At 41.4% G+C, this 27,023-nt stretch overlaps 1 protein-coding gene across 3 annotated transcripts in view; it reads left to right on the forward strand.

The window, feature by feature from the left end:
• Positions 1-27,023, forward strand: part of LOC126260132 (RNA-binding protein Raly-like) — a 442,780-nt gene that overhangs the window by 271,017 nt on the left and 144,740 nt on the right. For all 3 annotated transcript variants that reach the window (XM_049957378.1, XM_049957377.1, XM_049957379.1), the window contains exon 2: positions 4,478-4,643. In XM_049957378.1, the coding sequence (XP_049813335.1) occupies positions 4,499-4,643 (145 nt within the window). In that variant the 5' untranslated portion in view covers positions 4,478-4,498. The remainder of the gene's footprint in view (positions 1-4,477; positions 4,644-27,023) is intronic.

Genomic DNA, 27,023 nt, shown 5'->3' on the forward strand with positions numbered 1-27,023 from the left:
GATGTTCTCCACCTATGGGCTTGTATTGACAAAATTAAGAAATAATTTACGAGAGAAAAGACAGAAGAAATTACTAGAGATTTATAAGATTCTCCATGCTTCCAAAATTGTACTTTACAATCAATACTATTCTGGAATAGTAAATGTTACTTAACTGTGTTTCTTATATTGCAAGAAAAGTTACACACAATATTAATAAAATGAGATCTTGCGACAGTTAATAGATGCTTTCAATAAATATGATGGCACTTCTTAATTTCTGTGAAACTATGTAAAATTTTGTATGTTAATTAAATTTTCATAATTAAATAAATATGGATTTTATTGTATTTTTAAGTTTTTTTTTAATTTTTTACGCTTTTTTTTCTGAGTCTGTTTAAATAACAACAACCGTGTTTACTATGCCGAACACTTAATCTATAAGCTTAAATGAATATTTCAGTACACCTCAATCAACAAGTTTTCTGTCACTGAAATAACCCCTTGGCCTACGAAAACTGTAAATGCTCCATCTTATAAATGAAGCAGGTGCCATAAGGAAGCTTGGTTGACATATGTGGGACAGACACTTTTCCACACAAAAACTGAATAGATTAAATAACAGAATAAAAACTGCAATGCTTTTGCGCTTGCTGCTTCCAAGATCTCAATGCAAGCGTGGCTTCGGGGAAGTGGCAGAGACCATTCTTCAGGAGAACGTAAGGAGAGGCTTCCGCGAATGTCTTCAGTAGGCCGTCAACACCGCTGGAAGCCATTTGCGTGGTGTACTTTCTTAGAAATAAAATTTTCTTTTCGGTTTTCAGTAATGGCAATGTGCAAACCTATATGTTTTATATTTAAATATATGTTAAACCCTATAGTTACCAAATAGAAATGAACGTGCTGCATCCCATGAGCCACTCTGTGCAATAGTGTAACATAGAGTCTAGAATAGTAACATACGTGAAACATTCTCAAAGGTCGATTCAGAAGAACTGTGGTTGAAACCTAATATAACGTTCGCAGTTGGGAACACATGTGGCGCTGGTATTTTCATAAATTACATGACAAGCTGCCAAAAACGGGAAGCGTAACTTTTTAAAATAGAGAAGTTCATTTGAATGGCAGTTAGCAATTGTCGCCAACAGTTTCCTGCTACTCAAATTAATCGTGAAGATCATTCATTACTGGTAATTACAACGCGATTTAAATATAACTTTTGAGAGGTGTGTGTGCGTTGTTTCAAAAACGTCAGCCACTCTGAGGTGGTGATGAGTGGACCCAGATATTATACCGATATCTGACAAACCCGGCATTACCTGGGTATCGATTTTACGATTTTTCTATTAGAAACGAAAACGAAAAAATACCAGTGTTTATAGTGAAGCATTGAAAAAAATTTCATTTCCACGTATTCGTTAAAACACGTATGAAACTGTACAACAGTCGCACAAAGAAATATTCGTAATGTACAAATGTATAAGAACAGCATCCTGATAAAGAAACATTGTCGCGGCCAATTTTTATACGCTGGGTGAAGCTGCTTCGCGTCCCGACGACGCGATTTTTTAAACGTCTCTATGGCAACATCTCTTCATAACTCTATACACGGCTATTTTTTGTCCTCGCGTACACCCATTTGGGCTTCGCAATTGAAAACTGTCAAAAGCGCTGCAAGGTGGCAGGGATTTCCTTAAGTTTCCTGGACTATAGGAGTGTCTTGGTAATAAAGAATACATGACGCGACATTTTGTTACGTATCTCAGTGTTAATAACGTCATATACCTTGAACTACGTGTCGGACAATGATGTAATTGTGTAGGTACATTCAGCGGCATATGTCTATATTATCTGCGAAATGTGTTAAGAACAGAATCAGTAGCAAAGGAGTAATAAATTTAGACATCATGCAGGACGCGGCAGTTTTTCACGCATCACAGTGTTTATGACGTCATATCTCCTGGAATGTGGTAGGCAGGTGGTTCTTACCCCCAAGACGATTGGTGCCTGACAGGGATATGTGTACCATATTTGACTGAAATTGGTCCAGTGGTTTTGGAGTACATGTGAAACACAAACACACACACATTTTTATAATATGTATGGATACCAGAATAACATTCTAATATCCATGAAGACATTACTAACGCTAAAGAGCCAGTGTATTCGTATCTCAGTATACCAGAAAATACGAGAGTAAGCAGCTTTACGAAAGAAACAGGCACGGCTTATTTGCGCTAGTCTCACGCTTGTAGTGATGGGCAATGCTATGGAACTGTTTCTCCAAGTATGTACTCATGTGTACACGGTGGATTCAAAAGCTGAACATCTTAATGAGAATTTTTCGACACAAATCAGAGATCTCACGCCTCGTATGTCTTTAGCTGAACAAGATAACTGCACTCTATGTGCAGTGTGTTTGAGCAAACATGGAAAAGGACTAGAAATGACTGTTAAACACTTCTAGTTAAAAATGAATATACTGAACTTCATACAACTCAAACGTAGATTACAAATACACAGTGCGAATGCTACACATATTCAACTTAACAAAACTAGTTTAGAGCGTCGTGGGCATAATGTGAAATCCAAACTAACCTCCTCTTTTTCGTAAAACATTCGACGGGAGAACTGAATGCAAGAGAGAATGAATTAATTTGGTAAATAAGGCAATGAACAGCTTCTCAACACTTCATAATTCGCTACAACTACACGCTTATTGCACTGTGTGAACTCGTGTAAGTACAGGGGATAGGCAAAATAATGTGAACAGATGTACTTATTAGTCAATGGTTTATTAATAAGGGGTTGGAACCCCATTTGATCGTAATACAGCAGCAATTCTTCGTGAAATACTCACATATAACACTGCATAGTCTCCAGTGGAATGTTATGCCACTCTTCGATCAGAACCTCTTCTAACTTCTCTACCGACTAGGGAGGCGGAAGTCTGCTCTGAAGTATTCGCTCCAATACCGCCCACAAGTGTTCGATAATTTTCAAGTCCGTGGACTGTGCTGCCCAGGGAGAACGCTGCAACTGAATTGCATGTTCCTCATACCACGATTGTACTGTCCTGGCTGTGTGAATGGCTCCATTATCATCCTTAAGTATGGCATCATTGTTGGGGAACTACATTTGAATAATTGGATGCACCTGATCACCTAAAGTGTTCACTTAATCGTTGGCAGTAACTCGGCCTTTGAGCGTAGCCAGTGGAATCAAGCAAAAAGGATTGTACGCTTCTTTTGGCGTTCTCCGAACGTAAACCCGGTCCGATGTTGGAATAATGAAAGCGTTTTCTAGTCGGACCATATGACATGTTTCCATGATCAGCGATCTAGGATTTCTGCTCCTGACATCATGTTTTACGATTCTTTGTGTTCGTTGTCGTCATTAATGGTTTCGGTGAATATTCGCACAATGGAGTTCTCTGCGGACAGTGTCGATAGAGACGGGGTCTCGAAGCTGGCTATTGAGCTCTGTAGTCTAGCTTCCATAGATTTGTGTTGTTTCGACACAATTCTTGTTAGCGCACGACGATCTCTGTCATATAGTTTTGATTTGCGCCGACTATTACGTCTACACGATGATGTCTTTCCATGATCTGTGTAGGCTGTCATGACTGTTGAAACAGTTGCTCTTGAAACATTCAATAAGTTGGCTGTCTTGGTTACAACTTCGGCCACCACAATCTGCCCTCTCTGGAACTCTATTTGGTCTTTCATTGCATGTCGAGATCGGCCTCTGAATGCAAATACGATGTGTGCACTACTCGTAAACATCCTGCACTGATGCGTAATCTGTGCTGAACGAGCACAGTCCAGCACGGCATGTGCCTTACCTGCATTGTTGACCGTCAAATACAACCATCCCATTACTACCACGGTTCACATTATTTTGCCTATCCCCTGTATATCGGCGTGCGACGAATACACTACCGCGACCTAACTTACTGCAGACAGTCGCATATAATTCAGCGCAGAAAAACGTGGTTTCAGCGGCAATCTTGAGTGCCGTGAAAGTTATTAACAATCATGATCCTCCATTAAACAAAAGTGATTCATCAGGTCTTTTTGTTCTAACATGTCTCCGGTGGAAAACACGTCCTTGCTACTACAAGCACTGTTCACTCAGGTCCACTAGGTAATCTGATGGCTGACTTCCTCTCCAAACAAGAAGCACATGGCAAACTCTGCAGCCGAGGCCTGTAATTAGCTGGTAGCCAACGGCCCGCCAGAGACGAGGCTTCCGATACAATGGTTAACAAACCAGTTTACAAACGTAAGGGAATGGAAATGCGATGAAGGTGGCTAGTTAGAAATCTCAGAGATAATTGTAAAAATGATTATTATGTATCTTTGAAAAGGAAAACAGGTGACGAGAAAATGAAAGATCCGACAACAGGCACCTCTCGCGCTATACCAAATGCAAGATCCTCAAGTTAGAGCATTATGTGCTTGTAACCTTAGTAAAGTACGTATTTTTCTTCTTCCAGACTGAGCCTCCTAACCTCGCTATGAAGATGAGCAAGGTGGGCAACCAGACCAACTCGCAGGACCCGCAGGCGGTCAACTCGCGGGTCTTCGTGGGAAACCTCAACACCTTCCAGTGCTCCAAGACCGACGTCGAGAGGATGTTCCAGCGCTACGGCCGGATTGCCGGTACGTACGTCTGGATATTTCAATAGTCATTTTCTTCGGACCGCTCTCCTAACTGATTTAATGTGGCCCGCCTCGATGCTTCTGGAATCGACCTCATCATCTCACGGTACTCTTCATTCAGCGTCCTCATATACAAGTGTCAGTCTCTTCCTACTGTTTTTGCGTTCCATGATTCACTCTGGTATCTTGGAATTTTTTTGTGTGATGTCTTAACACATGCACTGTCATCCTTTGTTGAACTGGGCATTGGTTGAATCACTGATTCTGTGTTTTCCGATGTGCTCGATTAGCTTCGGGGCTCTAATTATGTCTTAAAACTGCTGGAATTTGCCAATACGTAACACTTCAACTTGCAGGCATGGGGTTTCATTGCAGTATAAGGCTGTGACTGAATTAGTTACAAAGCATGCCAGGATAGAGAGTTCGACAAACATAATAAGAAGATAGACATGCAGAACAAGAGGCAACACAGTTGTACTGTCCAGTTGAGAATTACGTAAAAAGTAAAACTGACAAACAACGATAATGTCCACTGGGCAGAACAGGCACTTCCTCAGAAATATTCTTGTGAATCTTCCACAGAAATTGTAAATAACAATCTCTCTCTCTCTCTCTCTCTCTCTCTCTCTCTCTCTCTCTCTCTCTCTGTGTGTGTGTGTGTGTGTGTGTGTGTGTGTGTGTGTGTACCATAACCCCTCCTAAACCACTAGGATCGAATTCACTCAAATTAGTTCAATTTACTACTTGTTATCTAGGCAGAAGTACTGAGGGGTAGGATCCACCTAGTTCTCATAGGGTAAGAGCGGAGATAAAAAAATGTTGGTAATGCCTATCATCTAGGCTGCTCTGCACAAATTTCATGTTACACGCACGGTAATATAATGCGTTCGAGAGTTTATCGGTGCATATAGACATGGACAGACAGAGAGGGGAGGGGGGAGTAAGAGATGGACAGAGATGAGGGCATGAAATGGACATAGAGAGTACAAGATAGAGAGGGGGAAGAGGAGATAGCGTAGGAAAAGATGGACAGAGAGAGGAGGAGTATGGATGGACAGAGAGGTGGGAGGAAGAGATGGGCAGAGAGAAAGGGTGAGGAGGTGATGGTAAGAAGATGGGCAGAGAGTAAGGGTGAGGAGGTGATGGTAAGAAGATGGGCAGAGAGTAAGGGTGAGGAGGTGATGGTCAGAAGAGGGGGAGGGGGCGAGTGGTGAGTGAGACAGGTTGAGAAGGGGAAGGAGGAGGTATATGGAGAGGGATAGGATGAGGAGATGCTCACGGAAAGCAGGAGGAGGAGAATGTTAGAGCCAGGTGGAGAATGACACGGACAGAGAGACAGGGGGGTAGGAGAGGTGAAATTGGTAGATGAAGGTAGAGAGCTGTAGTGAGCAGGTGAAAATGGAAAAGGTGGGAGATGGATATAGAGTGAGGGGATGCGGATATGAACAGGGAGATGGGGGAGGAGGAGATGTATAGAGTGAGGATGTAGTAGGAGATGGACAGAAAGAGGTGGGGAAGAGTAGATGTGTGCAATATAAGTGCCGTACACGAACACGGACGAATTGGTTTATAGAAGGTTAGTGGAGTATTGGCACTGTCTCTATTGCAGGTAAGATAACAAACACTATAACCGTTGTTCTGTCCCTAGCCCGCTAATGACATTAAAATTGCGTTTGAATACCGAATAAGATTAATATTCAAATGGTTCAAATGGCTCTGAGCACTAGGGACTTAACTGCTAAGGTCATCAGCCCCTAGAACTTAGAACTACTTAAACCTAACTAAGGACATCACACACATCCATGCCCGAGGCAGGATTCGAACCTGCGACCGTAGCGTAAGATTAATATTCAAGGCAGAAATATTGCAAATGAAAGTTGTCAAGAATAAGACGCCATCAAGAGGAAAAGAATTGTGGAGAACTGAACTCCAGATATAAGCTCCTTACTTCGCTTGGTTGCAAATTGTCAGGAGAAAATGGCGGCATAAGGCAAGCGTGCAGCTTCAGCGGCCGTGATTCACCAATTACCTCTCGGCGCGCTTGCTGATTATTAATATTGTTCCACTTGACTTAATATAACGAGGAATACTTGATTTCCTCAGCTTGCCAACACTAGCTGAACATATCTGTATACAACAGATAAGAATGGACGCCCTGTGCTAACGATCTACGTATCTCCTTTACCCTAAAAGGGGTGACTCATGTCTACCGCATTATGATCAAACGAAACAAAGACACCGAGTGAAGATGAGGCAAAATGTATTCGGATAAAAAAGATATGACACTTCCAAACTCCGCAAGTTACCAACTTTCTGGTGACAATGACGTCAGCTGCTGCATCCACCCCCTAGGCCCGTCAGGAACTGTTTTAGAGGCATTGATTTGACACTTACCAGCTGCATTCAAACTTCATGCGTTGCTGGGGGAGGGGGGCAGGAAACCTTTTAACTAAGTGGCTTGCAATCGATGTGTCAATAGCAGAACCTCATTAGACGCCATATTGTGGGTGTAATTAAGTAATTAACAGCTAATGCTATCGAGTTCTTTCGAAAGTAATTGAACGTATAAAATTCACCCATAAAGTTTTAATAAATCTAAACTAATTACTATCAGGAAAATTATATAAATATCGTCCGTTAATTATTACTGATTGAACGATATGATGATTCAAAATTGTTGAGGCTTTCGTGGCCACTTGTTGACAAATTGCCTATTGGCTTCTGTCTCGGGTTCTTCGGCCGACGTTCATCTAATGATTTTTCTGACGTTTCGCCAGCACGAGTGGCTGGCATTGTCAAAGCTTCACCCTCCATTGCCGGTGGTGAACTGGAGCCGAGCTCGCGGGCGCAGACTATATGTACCTGGCGCGCCAACGTCCGAGGGCTTCTCCGCGGTCATTTCCGGTGCGGTTCTCCTCTTGCTACCTGCGACGGTCGTTCGCTGCAGTACGGGAATCCAGGATCCGTTGACCTTAAGGCTTTCCTCTTTCTTGTTCAAACTGTTCGCGTGTTTTTGTATTTCTACAGCTTCTCTGAACAAGCGCGTGTGATAGTGGTTCTCTACAGCCAGAACTTCCGTGTCGGCGAATTTTATCATTGCCAACACCGAAGCAGCCATTCGTGCCCTTCCTTGTGAAAGGGCAGAGGAAATACGCACGGAAACAGCCAGGATACTGCGCCGAGCAAAACCGCCAGCTTGCAACCTGAAGAAAGAAGAGGTACAAGCCATTAAGAATCTCAACGCCGACAAGAGTATATTGGTACTGCCTGCCGATAAGGGGAATGCGACCGTCGTAATGAAGACCGAAGATTATGAGCAAAAGATCCGAGACCTATTAGATCCGACGACGTACCGAAAACTAAGCGCAGATCCGACGCAACGTATCACACGGAATACGAATCGATTGATCAAGGCGTCTTCTCTGCCGGCGGACATACAGAGAAACCTGCGCAACACAGAAGCCCTACCACCTCGGCTGTATGGATTACCCAAGATCCATAAGAACAACGTTCCACTGAGACCGATCGTTAGCGCTCCTGGATCACCGACATATAAGCTGGCAAAACACTTGGCCTCTCTGCTCCAACCACACGTGGGGAAGACCGACACATACATTAAGGACTCAGGACATTTCATTGAGAAGCTGAAGAAACTGAAGCTTGCACCAAACGACATCCTGGTCAGCTTTGATGTTGTTTCGTTATTTACGAAAGTGCCACTCAGTGACGCTCTGGAGCACATCGGTTCCATTTTCCCGCTAGACATCAGAAAGCTCTTCCATGCATGTCTCACCACGAGCTATTTCACGTGGAATGGCGACTTCTACGAACAGCTGGAAGGCGTCGCCATGGGTAGTCCTCTCAGTCCAGTGGTGGCCAACTTCTTCATGGAACAATTCGAAGCACAGGCACTGGACTCGGCCACTTGCAAACCTAAGGTGTGGTACAGGTACGTCGATGATACTTTCGTGGTGTGGAGCCATGGTGAAGAACAGCTCGGTGACTTCCTAAGACACTTGAACAGCTTCCATGCCAACATAACATTTACCATGGAAGTAGAAAAGGACAAGAAACTGCCATTTCTAGATGTGCTGGTCACAAGGGACGGCGAAAACCTGGGACACAGCGTGTATCGAAAACCGACTCACACGGACCGATACCTGCACAAACTGTCAAACCACCACCCGAGCCAGAAAAGGGGCATGATTAGTACGCTCGTAACGAGAGCAGGACGAATATGTGAGCCGCAACACCTCAAACGAGAAATGCAACACCTGGAAACAGTCCTGAGGAGCAATGGGTACTCCACAAATTATATTAGAAGTGTAACTGAGCCAAACACTCGGCGAAGTAAGGAACCAGAAAAAGAAATGTCGGGTACGGCCTTTCTGCCATACATTCCCAGAGTGACGGACAGAATCGGCCGTATATTGCGCAAACATGGCGTAAAGACGATCTTCAAACCGACAAGGAAGATCAAAGAGTGTCTTAGATCGGCGAAGGAGAAAAGAGACCCACTTTCAATGTCGGGAATATACCGCATACCATGTACATGCGGAAAAGTTTATGTCGGGATGACTGGACGATCCATTAACACCAGGATCAAGGAGCATAAGCGACATTGCAGGTTGGGGCAGGTGGAGAAATCGGCCGTGGCAGAACACGCACTGAATGAGACCGATCACGTAATAAAATTCGCCGACACGGAAGTTCTGGCTGTAGAGAACCACTATCACACGCGCTTGTTCAGAGAAGCTGTAGAAATACAAAAACACGCGAACAGTTTGAACAAGAAAGAGGAAAGCCTTAAGGTCAACGGATCCTGGATTCCCGTACTGCAGCGAACGACCGTCGCAGGTAGCAAGAGGAGAACCGCACCGGAAATGACCGCGGAGAAGCCCTCGGACGTTGGCGCGCCAGGTACATATAGTCTGCGCCCGCGAGCTCGGCTCCAGTTCACCACCGGCAATGGAGGGTGAAGCTTTGACAATGCCAGCCACTCGTGCTGGCGAAACGTCAGAAAAATCATTAGATGAACGTCGGCCGAAGAACCCGAGACAGAAGCCAATAGGCAATTTGTCGATATGATGATTGACGAGAAGCTCCCGATACTTGATGTGCTATCCTGTCCTCTCTCCAAGTCAATGTCTTACACAATTTTTGTCCTCGACATTATGCAGAGAACCTCTTCATTAATTTTGAACGTTCTTGTGCAACATTACACATCAAAATCTTCGATCCTCTTCTTCCTCCAGTTGTCCTCCAGTTGACGCACATTCTGAGATACTTCTTTCAGAAAATAAGACCTATGTCTCGTACCAGTTGCCATCGTTCAGCGAGTAATGCTCTTTTTGCCTCTCGTACACTGTTTATTAGATCATCTTAGATTCGATCACCATTCGTTATTTTGCTACCAATTCAGCAGATTTCCTGCATTTGATCTACCACGTGATATCCAGTTCGGTTGTTCAGTGAATCTAGAATCGCATTTCTGCTGCTCAAAATTGCTTTCGTCTTTCACTGGTTAAATATGTGTTTATATTCTCTTCTCATTAGCTTACTCATTTCCTTAACAGCTACTATAAGTCGTCCCCTCTTTCACTGAGGGCAGCCAATCTTTTCGGTTATATAATTCGCCTTTACTTTTAATGCCACTCTTTCAACTTCCTTCTATATCTGTCATTACTTCTGTGATGTACAGCTTGAACAGTAGAGTACATCTAATTCGAGCACTTCTCTCTCGATCTCCTACTCTGATTGTTTTATTGTAATGTGCATGAATAGAATTTATCTTTGACATAACTTTTCTTTGCATATAACGTTCCAAATAGTATGAATGGGGACATGAACTAACAGCTTGTTGCTGCACTAGCACCGGAGAGCGCCACTTAGAGCTGTATGTGCGAAAAACAACCGACACTAAGGTCCAAGCCTGAAACACGCAGCATTTGGCCTTCTGCTTTGTGTATGGTTAAGGCATAACGAAGGTCAATGGGAATTGTACACGTTAAAGTGAAACGGTAAATTGTTAGGAATAACCAGGATTCGAGGTATAAAAACTCGCTCACCTGCAGCATTTCCAGCCAAAATTTTAGCTTCTGTGGCATTGTGTTGGAGAGAAGTAATTTGTGAGTGAAGGGTTCTGAGGAGTGAGATAATGCATGATGCTCTCGATCAGAAGGAGTTTCCATGGAGCTTGTTAAAGCCTGATGTTCTCAAGCCGTAGTAACTCTTGCCTCACAATCTTCACTGGGTTTTTGAGACGGCATAGTCCTCAATCTTTTATCCATTCTGGTATACTATTTCTAAGAATATTTATTCGTAAAAAAACGAAATCAAAATGTAATGAGTAGGCACCCAAATCACAAAGCATACTTGGTATATCATGTTTTCTTAGCGAAGAATGTAAATAGAGCCTGTGTACAGAAGCAAGGAGATGCCGTTAAGTTTTTAATACACAAATCGAAATCATTACATCATTACATCCGTATACCCTAGCGAAGTAAATTCAATGTTAGTAAATTCAATGTTAGTTTGCACTTTTGTAGATAAAATTGCAGCACTTAATTCAATCACCGGCGTAAACTTCCGAAAATACATCTGTCATTAAGTTAGCCAGCCGGGGTGGCCGAGCAGTTCTGGGCGCTACAGTCTGGTACCGTGCGACCGCTATGGTCGCAGGTTTGGATCCTGCCTAGGGCATGGGTATGTGTGATGTCCTTAGGTTGGTTAGGTTTAAGTAGTTCGAAGTTCTAGGGGACTGATGACCTCAGAAGTTAAGTCCCATAGTGCTCCGAGCCATTTTGTCATTAAGTTAAAAAAACTAACGGCGCCATCTATTAGTTCTTTTCTGTACTACAAAACTAACAGCGCACACTATTATATCTTTGGTGTACTATGTCATGATGATTAAACATCCGAAATACTAAACTGAGTAGACAATTTTAGATTTAACTGTAAATTACGATATCTTATTTTTCTTCTTCCGATTTTGATGAAATAAAGCCTGTATGTTGCCCCAAGGTACGCTAAAATGGCTTGTGAATACCCCACAAAAACTCCTCTAGTAAGTTTGTAAATTAGTGTGTTCAGACAGACAAACAGACACAATAATTTCAGATAAAACTGTAATCACCATATCATTTTTTTTCTGAGATCCAATTTTGATGAAATTAAGCCTGTACTTTATTCCAAGCTACGCTAAAGATACTTGTGAAAATATGATCATGATTCGTCTAAGGTTTTGTAGTTTTATTATTAGTATAGATTACCGTGTTCCATACAGCTTGTTTTTCTGATAATTAACTTTTTCCGCTATTTTAAATTGTCTACATTTGTCCCAACAAGTATAAAAACACAGAGAAGCTCAAGAGTATAGTCTAGCCGACTGGTGATCTATAAAATACATTAGTTGTCTGTGTGAATTTTTGTATGCTTCACCACGTTCCTCTCTTCACTCTGCCCCAGTCTTCTCTCGTCTTCATATATTCCTTCATTCCACCAAATCCATTAGTCTCTCGGCCTTTCTGCAGGCCTATGGTCTCCTACTAGCATCTTGTGGACCTGACTCATTACTCAAACAAGCTCATACAATCATAATCTTGTATTTTCTGTGCTCTCTTGCATGAGATTCTCTTTCAATATTTCTCTCCCCGTCCCTATCCGGTCTAGTACGTCCTACTCTGTTTCTTCGATATTTCGTCTCACAAGCCTGTATCCCGCTCTCCTATCTTTTTTCTTCATTACCCAAGTTTCTGATGCCTATGTGAGTACAGGAGTATAATACGTTCTTCATAGCATTTGTTTTCCTTTTGGCGGTCTTAGACCATGGGCGTGCCTTCCCTATTCACTTATCACCTAATCGTTTCTCCCTCTATTATTATTCTCAGGTGCTTTCTTTACTACTCGCCATGTGATACCTGTATCTGTTGCCATTCTCCTCTTATTCCTCACTTTCACCACCACTTTACACTTTTTGCATTAAGTTTCAGTCCATAGTGTCCAACCACTTCGTCCCATACATTTACCCTTTGTTGTAGCTCTCCTTCTCCCCTTCCTCCGCCATTATATCGTCTGCAAACGGCGTTACTGCCATATCTCCATCTCGTATTCAAGCTGCGATCCATGTTGCTATCTCATTCGTAACGATGATGAAAACTAGAGGGAATAGTGCATTCCTTTCCTTCACCCCATTTTTTTCTGTCAAATCTATCTACACTCCTCCTATTTTCACACAACTTACACTTCCTTGACACATTTCCTTCATTTTTCTCATAGCCGGCCTTCCACTTACCATTTTCTGAAGCGTTCTTCAGTACTGCCTCGTTTTGACACTGTAATATGCCTTTTCAATATCCAGGAACAGCTATACTAAATCCTTACCAAACGTAGCGTCTCTCTTGGAGCTGCTTTACACTGAAAATTAGATCCGCTGTCGATCTTCCTGGTCTAAACCCATACTGGTTCTATTATCTCCCGTATTCCTTTTCCATAAATGTTTCGACTACCATGGCAACATGACATTGTGGACCAAACAGGCTGGAGGCAAACAACTGAAGCTACGTTATGCCCTAGAAGGCTGCAGCGAAGAAAATACATGCAATAATTTTGGGTTTTATGGTGATATCAAAATAAAATACTGGTTTTCGATGTAAAATTGATGTAAGGTGCCATCAGCTCAAGTAGTCAACTGACTTTAAAAATAATGAAATACCAGATACTGAAATTCACAAAAGTGCGAGCTCATCGACATCCTGAAGATTGTGATCTGTGGAATATTTCGTGTGGCTCACTAGCAGAAATCATCACATTTTTACCATAGTGAGTTGGAATTGCTCTGGAAATCAATAAATAGTGAGTGTTAAACAATTCGTTTTCCATTCGTATGTCGCACACAGATGTCTTGATAACAGAAATCATAGCGGTTGAGTGTGCAGACATTTATTCTGGAATTCAATAAATAAACAAAAGTAGTTGTAATGACAGATCACAGCTTATGCAAATCCTTCAATTTGGCATCACTTGGGCTGCAGGCGCTTCAGTTTTGCAGCTTATTCAGTCAAACGGCTAACCACTGACGCTCTGAGGGATGACTGGAACTCTTCCGTCGTAGAAGGCTTCGATGTGTGGGAATCGAACCCAACGTCTATATGTCAGTACGTAGAAGGGTCTGCTCGTAAGATACGGTACTACTGATCCAGGTCGGTAAACACGTGCCTAAATCTTAAGTAATTCACCTGATTACAGGCTCTAAAAGGGAATACAAACGAAGGATTCAACGTCCTTTTCGCAGAAAATCACTTAGCAGCTCGGAAAGTGGGCTTGTTTAGTTGCAGAAGACGCACAGTAATTAAAGATCGTTCTTCGCATTTACGTCTGACTCTAATATAAATATTATTATTAATTAATTCACTGACGGGAGTGAGAGTCGCTGAAACTGAATGGCTGCTTGAGTTTATATTTCGCCCACCGCCTGTCGGGACTAAATTAGCGGTCTGGTGACGCACTGATAACTGGACAGTTTGGCAAAGCCGAGTGACAATCCCCTGCAGCGACTGGTGCAGTAAATTGAAATTAACAAAGCATAACACAGTTGATTAATCTGTCAACCGAATGAATTGAAAAGAGTAACTTGTTCTGGTAAGCCGATTACGCATTTCAGCATCCACAATGCAACAGAATGATCCTCGTAAATGTTACCGTTATCTGCCGATTTCAATCTGCGACCACAAACAGTTATTGCTGTCATTAAGACAATGTGATTGGCCGTTTTAGTGAAAAGTTTATGAAACTGGAAATACTAAATAGAAACGGAAGTCCGCAATAACAGTGTCTTTCGAATTATGTCAAAGCAACTTAAAGCGCTCTCGGTTTTCAAATATATGTGGTTTAGGATCTATATTGATTTTCAAAAGAAAATCAAAAACAAAAGCGGGCCTCTTTTCGTGTTGCCAGCGCTAATATTTTGATGCTGGTGGGTTGCGACTGTGTTTTTGTCTCCATTCAAGTGCTGACACTCACCTTCACAGAAAGACCAGTACAGTTTTTGAATATTTCAGGACCTGGGCTGTTGATTGCGTACGTGATGTCATTGGTTCAAATGGTTCAAATGGCTCTGAGCACTATGGGACTCAACTGCTGTGGTTATCAGTCCCCTAGAACTTAGAACTACTTAAACCTAACTAACCTAAGGACATCACACACATCCATGCCCGAGGCAGGATTCGAACCTGCGACCGTAGCAGTCGCACGGCTCCGGACTGCGCGCCTAGAACCGCGAGACCACCGCGGCCGGGGTGATGTCATTACATGGTACGTGAACTAACAGAGGAGATCGTTCGGAGAAAGTTTCTAAACTACGATGGGTCTTCAAAAAGAAAGTTACACTTAATTATGGCAGGCCAAGTAATCGTTATTGCTTCTTGATGATTGGGCCTGTAGTGAAATGTATGTCTCGAAAGGACATTGTAAATAAGGTTCCAGTATCACAGCGTGAAACATTTACTGATTATTACGATAGCTGTTTCGGAAGATTTCCATTTAGAAGCACGTCGTCCTGTCGTACATACACACTGAAGCGCCAAAGAAACTGGTGTAGACATGCGAATTCAAATACGGAGATATGTAAACAGACAGACTACGACGCTGCGGTCGGCAACGCTTATATAAGACACAAGTGTCTGGCACAGTTGTTAGATCGGTCACTGCCGCTATGGTGGGTGGTTATCAAGATTTAAGGGAGTTTGAAGGTGGTGTTATAGTCGGCGGACGAACGATGGGACACATTTCGCCGTACGACCATTTCACGAGTGTACCGTGAATATCAGGAATCCGGTAAAACAGCGAATCTCCGACATCGCTGCGGCTGGAAAAAGATCCTGCAAGAACGGGACCAACAACGACTGAGGAGAATCGTTCAACGTGACAGAAGTGCAACCCTTCCGCAAACTGTTGCCGACTTCAATACTGTGCCATCAACAAGTGTCAGCGGGCGAACCATTCCACGAAACATCGTCGATATGGTCATTCGGAACCGAAGGCCCACTCGTGTACTTTTGATGACTGTACGATACAGAGCTTTACTCCATGACTGGGCCCGTCAACTCCGACGTTGGACTGTTGATGACTGGATACATATTGCTTTGTCGGACGAGTCTCGTTTCAAATTGTATCGAGTGGATGGACGAGTACGGGTATGGAGACAACCTCATGAGTCCATGGACCCTGAATGTCAGCAGGGGACTGTTCAAGCTGGTGGAGGTTCTGTAATTGTTGTCTGATCACCTGCATCCATTCTGGTTCATTGTGCATTCAGACGGACTTGGGCAATTCAAGCAGGACAATGCGACATCCCACACGCCCAGAATTTGCTATACAATGGACCCAGGAACACTCTTCTGAGTTTAAACGCTTCCGCTGGCCACCAAACTCCCCACACACGAACATTATTGAGCATATCTGGTATGGCTTGCAACATGCCGCTCAGAAGAGATCTCTACCCCGTCGTACTCTTACGAATTTATGGACAGTCCTGCAGGATGCATGGTGTCAGTTGCCTCCAGCACTACTTCAGACGTTAGTCGAATACATGCCACGTCGTGTAGCGGCAGTTCTGCGTGCTCGCATGTGTTCTACACGATACTACGCAGGTGTACCAGTTTCGTGGGGTCTTCTGTGTAATATCTGCCATGTGGTGACTGTTCTCGTTATATTTCACTTGAAATTCTAAAATATCGATTTTACTTCGATTTTGTGCTGTTTTATACAGTGTGGCGTAAAATTTTGATATAACAATGTTTCCTGAAATATTTTGATCAAACATCTATGGTGTGAACTATCAAAAAGTTACAGTAAATATGAAAATATTGCGCCACACTGTGTAAAACAGTAAAAAAATCGACGTGAAATCGATATTTTAGAATTTCACGTGAAATATAACGAGAACAGTAACCAGATACAGGCACCCAAGATGCTGTATACAGGGTGGTCCATTGATCGTGACCGGACCAAATATCTCACGAAATAAGCGTCAAACGAAAAAACTACAAAGAACGAAAATTGTCTAGCTTGAAGAGGAAAACTAGATGGCGCTATGGTTGGCCCGCTAGATGGCGCTGCCATATGTAAAACGGATATCAACTGCGTTTTTTTTTAAATAGGAACCCTCATTTTTATTACATATTCGTGTAGTACGTAAATAAATATGAGTGTTTTAGTTGGACCACTTTCTTCGCTTTGTGATAGATGGCGCTGTAATAGACACAAACGTATAAGTACGTGATATCACGTAAAATTCCGCCAGTGCGGACGGTATTTGCTTCGTGATACATTACCCGTGTTAAAATGAACCGTTTACCAATTGCGGAAAAGGTCGATATCGTGTTGATGTATGGCTATTGTGATCAAAATGACCAACGGGCACTCAGTGATACTGGAACCTTATATATACTATTATTAAATCGTGCTCTACTCTTCAAATTGTCGCAGATACGTGACACTTTTTTTTACAGTGTCTGCAAGGAACACACAATATGTATTTTCTAACCGTGTTGCCCAATGGTCATAGCGTGGGACGACATCAGTAATTTACTTTTGTAAGTACCTCCGTAGGACGAGTTACTAAAATGGATGTCATACTTTGGACGGAACCAGCAAGTCTGGCGGTTGAACAGGTCCTGCAGCTGTGTTGATTAAAGAAAATGCTGTGCCGAGTTGTACAGCGGATCGTACGCCATTTTCAGACGGCAACATCGAAGTCGCAAAGATAGTTATTTGTGGCAGTGAATGTAAGCGAACTAAGGTTGCAAACTTGCTACATAACGAACTTGTATGGTGCATTGAATAAGAAAATGATAATAGCGATAGTAATAATAATAATAATAATAATAATAATAATAATAATAATAATAATATCGCCCCATAACATGCCTACCAACAATATACAAAATATTAACTTCAAACATTAAACAGAAATTAATGACACATACAACACAGAACAAAATTATAAATGAAGAACAAAAAGGCTGTTGCAAAGGAGCACGAGGATGTAAAGAGCAACTGATAATAGATGCAGAGGTGACATATCAAGCTAAAACTAAACAAAGGTCGCTACACTACGCATACATTGATTACCAAAAAGCTTTTGATAGTGTACCCCACTCATGGTTACTACAAATATTGGAAATATACAAAATAGATCCTAAATTGATACAGTTCCTAAACATAGTAATGAAAAATTGGAAAACCACACTTAATATCCAAATAAATTCAAATAATATCACATCACAGCCAATACAGATTAAGCGTGGAATATACCAAGGAGACTCATTAAGTCCTTTCTGGTTCTGCCTTGCTCTGAACCCACTATCCAACATGCTAAATAATACAAATTATGGATACAATATTACTGGAACATACCCACACAAAATCACACATTTGCTATACATGGATGATCTAAAACTACTGGCAGCAACAAATCAACAACTCAACCAATTACTAAAGATAACAGAAGTATTCAGCAATGATATAAGTATGGCTTTTGGAACAGACAAATGTAAGAAAAATAGCATAGTCAAGGGAAAACACACTAAACAAGAAGATTACATATTGGATAACCACAGCGACTGCATAGAAGCGATGGAAAAAACAGATGCCTATAAATATCTAGGATACAGACAAAAAATAGGAATAGATAATACAAATATTAAAGAAGAACTAAAAGAAAAATATAGACAAAGACTAACAAAAATACTGAAAACAGAATTGACAGCAAGAAACAAGACAAAAGCTATAAATACTTATGCCATACCAATATTGACCTACTCATTTGGAGTAGTGAAATGGAGTAACACAGACCTAGAAGCACTCAATACACTTACACGCTCACAATGCCACAAATATAGAATACATCACATACATTCAGCAACAGAAAGATTCACATTAAGCAGAAAGGAAGGAGGAAGGGGATTTATCGATATAAAAAACCTACATTATGGACAGGTAGACAATTTAAGAAAATTCTTTATAGAACGAGCAGAAACTAGCAAAATACACAAAGCAATCACTCATATAAATACATCGGCTACACCACTACAATTTCATAACCACCTCTACAACCCTTTAGACCACATAACATCAACAGATACGAAGAAAGTAAATTGGAAAAAGAAAACACTTCATGGCAAGCACCCGTATCATCTAACACAGCCACACATCGATCAAGACGCATCCAACACATGGCTAAGAAAAGGCAATATATACAGTGAGACAGAAGGATTCATGATTGCAATACAGGATCAAACAATAAACACCAGGTATTACAGCAAGCATATTATTAAAGATCCTAATACCACAACAGATAAATGCAGACTTTGTAAACAACAAATAGAAACAGTAGATCACATCACAAGCGGATGTACAATACTAGCAAATACAGAATACCCCAGAAGACATGACAATGTCGCAAAAATAATACATCAACAGCTTGCCTTACAACATAAACTTATAAAACAACACGTTCCTACATACAAGTATGCACCACAAAATGTACTGGAGAATGATGAATACAAATTATACTGGAACAGAACCATTATAACAGATAAAACAACGCCACATAACAAACCTGACATCATACTCACCAATAAAAAGAAGAAATTAACACAATTAATCGAAATATCCATACCCAATACAACAAATATACAAAAGAAAACAGGAGAAAAAATTGAAAAATACATCCAACTGGCTGAGGAAGTCAAAGACATGTGGCATCAGGATAAAGTTGACATCATACCAATTATACTATCAACTACAGGAGTCATACCACACAATATCCACCAATACATCAATGCAATACAGCTACATCCAAACATATATATACAATTACAGAAATCCGTAATTATTGATACATGTTCAATTACCCGAAAGTTCCTAAATGCAATATAACATGTACCGTACAGCAAAAAGGAAGTGACGCTTGATAAAGGTCCGCGTCACTCCATTCTTAACCAGACTTCTAAAAAGTCTGAGAAAGTAATCAAATAATAATAATAATACTAATAACAATAATAATAATAGTGATTATGTATCCATACATACAATAAAAATGGATGTATATTAGTGAGTATGCATGTGTGTTCCACATCTCCTCCTAATGCACTGAACCGATTTCAGCCAGACTTGGTACATGTATCCCTTACTGTCAGGCAACAATTACTGTCGGTGTGAGAACAATCTACCTATCATTCTCCATGAGATATGACGTCATAAGCACTGAGTTGGGTGAAAAGCTGCCGCATCGTGCATGACGATTAAATTTATTACGTCTTTGCTACTAATTGTATTCGCAAGATATTTCGCAGACAGAATCCACATATGCTGCTGAATGGACCAACACAAATATATCATTGTACGACACACAATTCAAGAGATGTGACGTCAGAAACACTGAGATCTGTGAAAAAATTATCGCTTCATGCATGAGATTTTAATACAGTGTTCTTTATTGCTAACAGGAGAAACTCCCCCTGCAGCCCCACCCCCCTTCTCAGATTCAGTGGTAAGATAGCCCCTGGATAGCCCGTCAAAACATAGACCAAGCATGGACTCGACTGAATCGAATCATCGAGTAGTTGTACTTTCCTATGTAACGCGCGCGTCCGCCTCATCGTATTTTATAGGTTTCTGTCTGGCACATAGCTCGCTAATATATACCTACGAGAAAAGTGGCGGCCATTCTAGAGATCTGAATGCGTTATTCTGTCTGGCATTTGTTGGAGGAAAGTCGCAAATATTCTACTGTTTTCTTGTACAGAGGGCCTCCGATACGTAGTTATAAACACAAACTATTCGCTGAATATGAAGGAATAGGAAGCTAGTTAACATTCAGAAGCAGAAATATTAAGACTGAAAAATGAATAAGTAAAAAGTCCTAGTTGTAGCAAGAGTAAGTGTGAAGATTAGTCAAGAGTGAGAGGCATATCTGATGTCGCCAATGGAGGAGGATCGACTTAATGACTTAACTCCGTTGAACATTCACCCTGATATTGATTGTTCTATTGACGATGTAATTAACCAATTTGGCAGAAAGAATAGTGGCATAGAATTCATCATTTAAGGAAGAGAACCAAAATTGTAAATTTTATATTTCGTTGCCGTTGGTGGGGAGGCTCGCGTGCCTCAGTGATGCAGATAGCCGAACCGTAGGTGCAACCACAACGGAGGGGTATCTGTTGAGATGCCAGACAAACGTGTGGTTCCTGAAGAGGGGCAGCAGCCTTTTCAGTAGTTGCAGGGGCAACAGTCTGGATGATTGACTGATCTGGCCTTGTAACACTAACCAAAACTGCCTTGCTGTGCTGGTACTGCGAACGGCTGAAAGCAAGGGGAAACTACAGCCGTAATTTTTCCCGAGGGCATGCAGCTTTACTGTATGATTAAATGATGATGGCGTCCTCTTGGGTAAAATATTCCGGAGGTAAAATGGTCCCCCATTCGGATCTCCGTGCGGGGACTACTCAGGAGAACGTTGTTATCGGGAGAACGAAACCTGGCATTCTATGGAACGGAGCGTTGAATGTCAGATCCCTTAATCAGGCAGGTACGTTAGAAAATTTAAAAAGGGAAATGGGTAGGTTAAAGTTAGATATAGTGGGAATTAGTGAAGTTAGGTGGCAGGAGGAAAAAGACTTCTAGTCAGGTGAACACAGGGTTATAAATACAAAACCAAATACGGATAATGCAGGAGTAGGTTTAATAAGGGACAGGAAAATAGGAATGGGGGTAAGCTACTACAAACAGCATTGTGAACGCATTATTGTGGCCAAGATAGATACGAAGCCCACGCCTACCACAGTAGTACACGTTTATATGCCAACTAGCTCTGCAGATGATGAAGAAATTGATGAAATGTATGACGAGATAAAAGAAATTATTCAGGTGATGAAGGGAGACGAAAATTTAATAGTCATGGGTGACTGGAATTCGTCAGTAGGAAAAGGGAGAGAAGGAAACATAGTAGGTGAATATGGATTGGGGGGAAGAAATGAAAGAGGAAGCCGCCTTGTAGAATTTTGCACAGAGCATAACTTAATCATAGTTAACACTTGGATCAAGAATTATAAAAGGAGGTAGTATACATGGAAGAAGCCTGGAGACACTGTAAGGTCTCAGATAGATTGTATAATGGTAAGACAGAGATTCAGGAATCAGGTTTTAAATTGTAAGACATTTCCAGGGGTAGATGTGGACTCAGACCATAATCTATTGGTTATGAACTGTAGATTAAGGAAGAGAACCAAAATTGTAACTTTTATATATCTTTGCCGTTGGTGGGGAGGCTCGCGTGCATCAGTGACACAGTTAGCCGAACCGTAGGTGCAACCACAACGGAGGGATATCTGTTGAGAGGCCAGACAAACGTAAACTGCAAAATGGTGGGAATTTGAGGAGATGGAGCCTGGATAAGCTGAAAGAACGAGAGGTTGTAGAGAGCTTCAGGGAGAGCATTACGTAACTATTGACTAGAATGGGGGAAAGAAATACAGTAGAACAAGTATGGGTAGCTTTGAGAGATGAAATAGTGAAGGTAGCAGAGGATCAAGAAGGTAAAAGGATGAGGGCTAATAGAAATCCTTGGGTAACAAAAGAGATATAGACTTTAAATGACGAAAGGAGAAAATATAAAAATGCAGTAAATGAAGCAGGCAAAAAGGAATACAAACGTCTCAAAAATGAGATCGACAGGAAGTGCAAAATGGCTAAGCAGGGATGGCTAGAGGACAAATGTAAGGATGTAGAGGCTCATATCACTAGGGGTAAGATAGATACTGCCTACAGGAAAATTAAAGGGATCTTTGGAGGAAAGAGAACCACTTGTATGAATATCAAGAGCTCAGATGGAAACCCAATTCTAAGCAAAGAAGGGAAAGCAAAAACGTTGAAGGAGTATGTAGAGGGTCCATACAAGGGCGATATTCTTGAGGACAATATTATAGCAATGGAAGAAATGTAAATGAAGATGAAATAGGAGATATGATACTGCGTGAAGAGTTTGACAGAGCACTGAAAGACCTAAGTCGAAACAAGGCCCCGGGAGTAGACAACATTCCATTAGAACTACTGACGGCCTTGGGAGTGCCAGTCCTGACAAAACTCTACCATCTGGTGAGCAAGATGTATGAGACAGGCGAAATACCCTCCGACTTCACGAAGAATATAATACTTCCAATCCCAAAGAAAGCAGGTGTTGACAGAAGTGAAAATTACCGAGCTATCAGTTTAATAAGTCACAGCTGCAAAATACTAACACCAATTTTTTACAGACGAATGGAAAAACTGGTAGAAGCCGATCTCAGGGGAGATCAGTTTGGATTCCGTAGAAATTTTGGAATACGTGAGGCAATACTGACCCTACGAGTTACCTTAGAAAATAGATTAAAGAAAGGCAAACCTACGTTTCTAACATTTGTAGACTTAGAGAAAGCTTTTGACAATGTTGACTGGAATACTCTCTTTCAAATTCTGAAGGTGGCAGGTGTAAAATACAGGGAGCGAAAGCCAATTTAGAATTCCTACAGAAACCATAAGGCAGTTATAAGAGTCGAGGGCATGAAAAGGAAACAGTGGTTGGGAAGGGAGTGAGACAGGGTTGTAGCCTCTCCCCGAAGTTATTCAATCTGTATTTTGAGCAAGCAGTAAAGGAAACAAAATAAAAATTCAGAGTAGGAATTAGAATCCATGGAGAAGGAATAAAAACTTTGAGATTCGCCGATGACATTGTAATTCTGTCAGAGACAGCAAAGGACCTGGAAGAGCAGTTGAACGGAATGGACAGTGTCTTCAAAGGAGGATATAAGATGAACATCAACAAAAGCAAAACGAGGATAATGGAATGTAGTCAAATTAAATCGGGTGATGCTGAGGGGATTAGATTAGGAAATGAGACTCTTAAAGTAGTAAATGAGTTTTGCTATTTCGGGAGCAAAACAACTGATGATAGTCGATGTAGAGAGGATATAAAATGTAGACAGGCAATGGCAAGGAAAGCGTTTTTGAAGAAGAGAAATTTGTTAACATAGAGTATAGATTTAAGTGCCAGGAAGTCGTTTCTGAAAGTATTTGTATGGAGTGTGGCCATGCATGGAAGTGAAACGTGGACGATAACCAGTTTGGACAAAAAGAGAATAGAAGCTTTCGAAATGTGGTGCTACAGAGGAATGCTGAAGATAGATGGGTAGATCACATAACTAACGAGGAGGTATTGAATACGATTGGAGAGGAGAGAAATTTGTGGCGCAACTTGACTAGAAGAAGGGATCGGTTCGTAGGGCATATTCTGACCCATCAAGGGATCACCAATTTAGTATTGGTGGGCAGCGTGGAGGGTAAAATCGTTCAAGGGATCACCAATTTAGTATTGGAGGGCATCGTGGAGGGTAAAATCGTAGAGGGAGACCAATAGATGAATACACTAAACAGATTGAGAAGGATGTAGGTTGCAGTAGGTACTGGGAGATGAAGAAGCTTGGAGAGCTTCATCAAACCAGTCTCTGGACTGAAGACCACAACAACAACATATATCATAAGATGGCATAGTCGTGTATATGTTTATAATCAGTTTAAATAAAACTGTCTTAAACTCTGCATCTGACTTGATTATGTTTTCTTGGGGTAAAAATAAAGGTAGCTCAAGATATCTTTAGCGCCCCCTCCTTGACGTTTTTCTGCATCCGCCACTGGTTGGATGGCTAAGCGGGCGAGTCGTGTTCAATACTCACTCGTACATCTCTTTCTTTTTTTGGGCTCGCTGTATTCACCACTTACTTGTGCATCTCTATCTCTCTTTTCTGGGCGAGTCATGTTCAAAAGTCATTCGTCTCTCTTTTTTTCCCACAACGTTATGAACTGTCCGTTTGTTCTCTTTCTGTATCCTTGGCACAGTTGTCATACTATACTTTGGTAATAGAATATGAGTCATGTGGTATGAATACGTTTCCGTCGCAAGTAAATGTGATTAGTCAGGAGAACAGACAATATACCTTGTAGCCGTCTCACAGAAATGAACACAACAAATAAGCGGGTGTGAACTATGTTACAACAAAGGAATTTAAGAATCAAAGTCTTCCAAAACGGAAAGCAACACGAAAAACGTTAAAAGACATATTTTTTGACAGAGCACAGAGAAACCGTGTGATTATGAAACTGTTGCTTTCATTTGTTGCAGCTTATGTGACAAACTATTATCTTCTCATCATTTTCTTAGGTGTGATCACATTCACATTCCTTTGTTTTTGGTCATCAGTCTACTGACTGGTTTGATGCGGCCCGCCACGAATTCCTTTCCTGTGCTAACCTCTTCATCTCAGAGTAGCACTTGCAACCTACGTCCTCAATTATTTGCTTGACATATTCCAATCTCTGTCTTCCTCTACAGTTTTTGCCCTCTACAGCTCCCTCTAGTACCATGGAAGTCATTCCCTCGTGTCTTAGCAGAAGTCCTATCATCCTGTCCCTTCTCCGTATCAGTGTTTTCACATATTCCTTTCCTCTCCGATTCTGCGTAGAACCTCCTCATTCCTTACCTTATCAGTCCACCTAATTTTCAACATTCGTCTATAGCACCACATCTCAAATGCTTCGATTCTCTTCTCTTCCGGTTTTCCCACAGTCCATGTTTCACTGCCATACAATGCTGTACTCCAGACGTACATCCTCAGAAATTTCTTCCTCAAATTAAGGCCGGTATTCGATATTAGTAGACTTCTCTTGGCCAGAAAAGCCTTTTTTGCCATAGCGAGTCTGCTTTTGATTTCCTCCTTGCTCCGTCCGTCATTGATTCTTTTACTGCCTAGGTAGCAGAATTCCTTAACTTCAATGACTTCGTGACCATCAATCCTGATGTTAAGTTTCTCGCTGTTCTCATTTCTACTACTTCTCATTACCTTCGTCTTACTCCGATTTACTCTCAAACCATACTGTGTACTCATTAGACTGTTCATTCCGTTCAGCAGATCATTTAATTCTTCTTCACTTTCACTCAGGATAGCAATGTCATCAGCGAATCGTATCATTGATATCCTTTCACCTTGTATTGTAATTCCACTCCTGAACCTTTCTTTTATTTCCATCATTGCTTCCTCGATGTACAGATTGAAGAGTAGGGGCGAAAGGCTACAGCCTTGTCTTACACCCTTCTTAATACGAGCACTTCGTTCTTGATCGTCCACTCTTATTATTCCCTCTTGGTTGTTGTACATATTGTATATGACCCGTCTCTCCCTATAGCTTACCCCTACTTTTTTCAGAATCTCGAACAGCTTGCACCATTTTATATTGTCGAACGCTTTTTCCAGGTCGACAAATCCTATGAAAGTGTCTTGCTTTTTCTTTAGCCTTGCTTCCATTATTAACCGTAACGTCAGAATTGCCTCTCTCGTCCCTTTACTTTTCCTAAAGCTAAACTGATCGTCACCTAGCGCATTCTCAATTTTCTTTTTCATTCTTCTGTATATTATTCTTGTAAGCAACTTCGATGCATGAGCTGTTAATCTGATTGTGCGATAATTCTCGCACTAGTCAGCTCTTGACGTCTTCGGAATTGTGTGGATGATGCTTTTCCGAAAGTCAGATGGTATGTCGCCAGACTCATATATTCTACACACCAACGTGAATAGTCGTTTTGTTGCCACTTCCCCCAATGATTTTAGAAATTCTGATGGAATGTTATCTATCCCTTCTGCCTTATTTGACCGTAAGTCCTCCAAAGCTCTTTTAAATTCCGATTCTAATACTGGGTCCCCTATTTCTTCTAAATCGACTCTTGTTCCTTCTTCTATCACATCCGCCAAATCTTCACCCTCATAGAGGCTTTCAATGTATTCTTTCCACCTATCTGCTCTCTCCTCTACATTTAACAGTGGAATTCCCGTCGCGCTCTTAATGTTACCACCGTTGCTTTTAATGTCACCAAAGGTTGTTTTGACTTTCCTGTACGCCGAGTCTGTCCTTCCGACAATCATATCTTTTTCGATGTCTTCACATTTTTCCTGCAGCCATTCCTTCTTACCTTCCCTGCACTTCCTTCTTATTTCATTCCTCAGCGACTTGCACTTCTGTATTCCAGATTTTCCCGGAATATGTTTGTACTTCCTCCTTTCATCAATCAACTGAAGTATTTCTTCTGTTACCCATGGTTTCTTCGCAGCTACCTACTTTGTACCTATGTTTTCCCTCCCAACTTCTGTGATGGCCCTTTTTAGAGATGTCCATTCCTCTTCAACTGTACTGCCTACTGCGCTATTCCTTATTGCTGTATCTATAGCGTTAGAGAACTTCAAACGTATCTCGTCATTCCTTAGTACTTCCGTATCCAACTTCTTTGCGTAT

This window comes from Schistocerca nitens, chromosome 5 (assembly GCF_023898315.1).
Source record: "Schistocerca nitens isolate TAMUIC-IGC-003100 chromosome 5, iqSchNite1.1, whole genome shotgun sequence".
Taxonomy (NCBI): Eukaryota; Metazoa; Arthropoda; class Insecta; order Orthoptera; family Acrididae; genus Schistocerca; species Schistocerca nitens.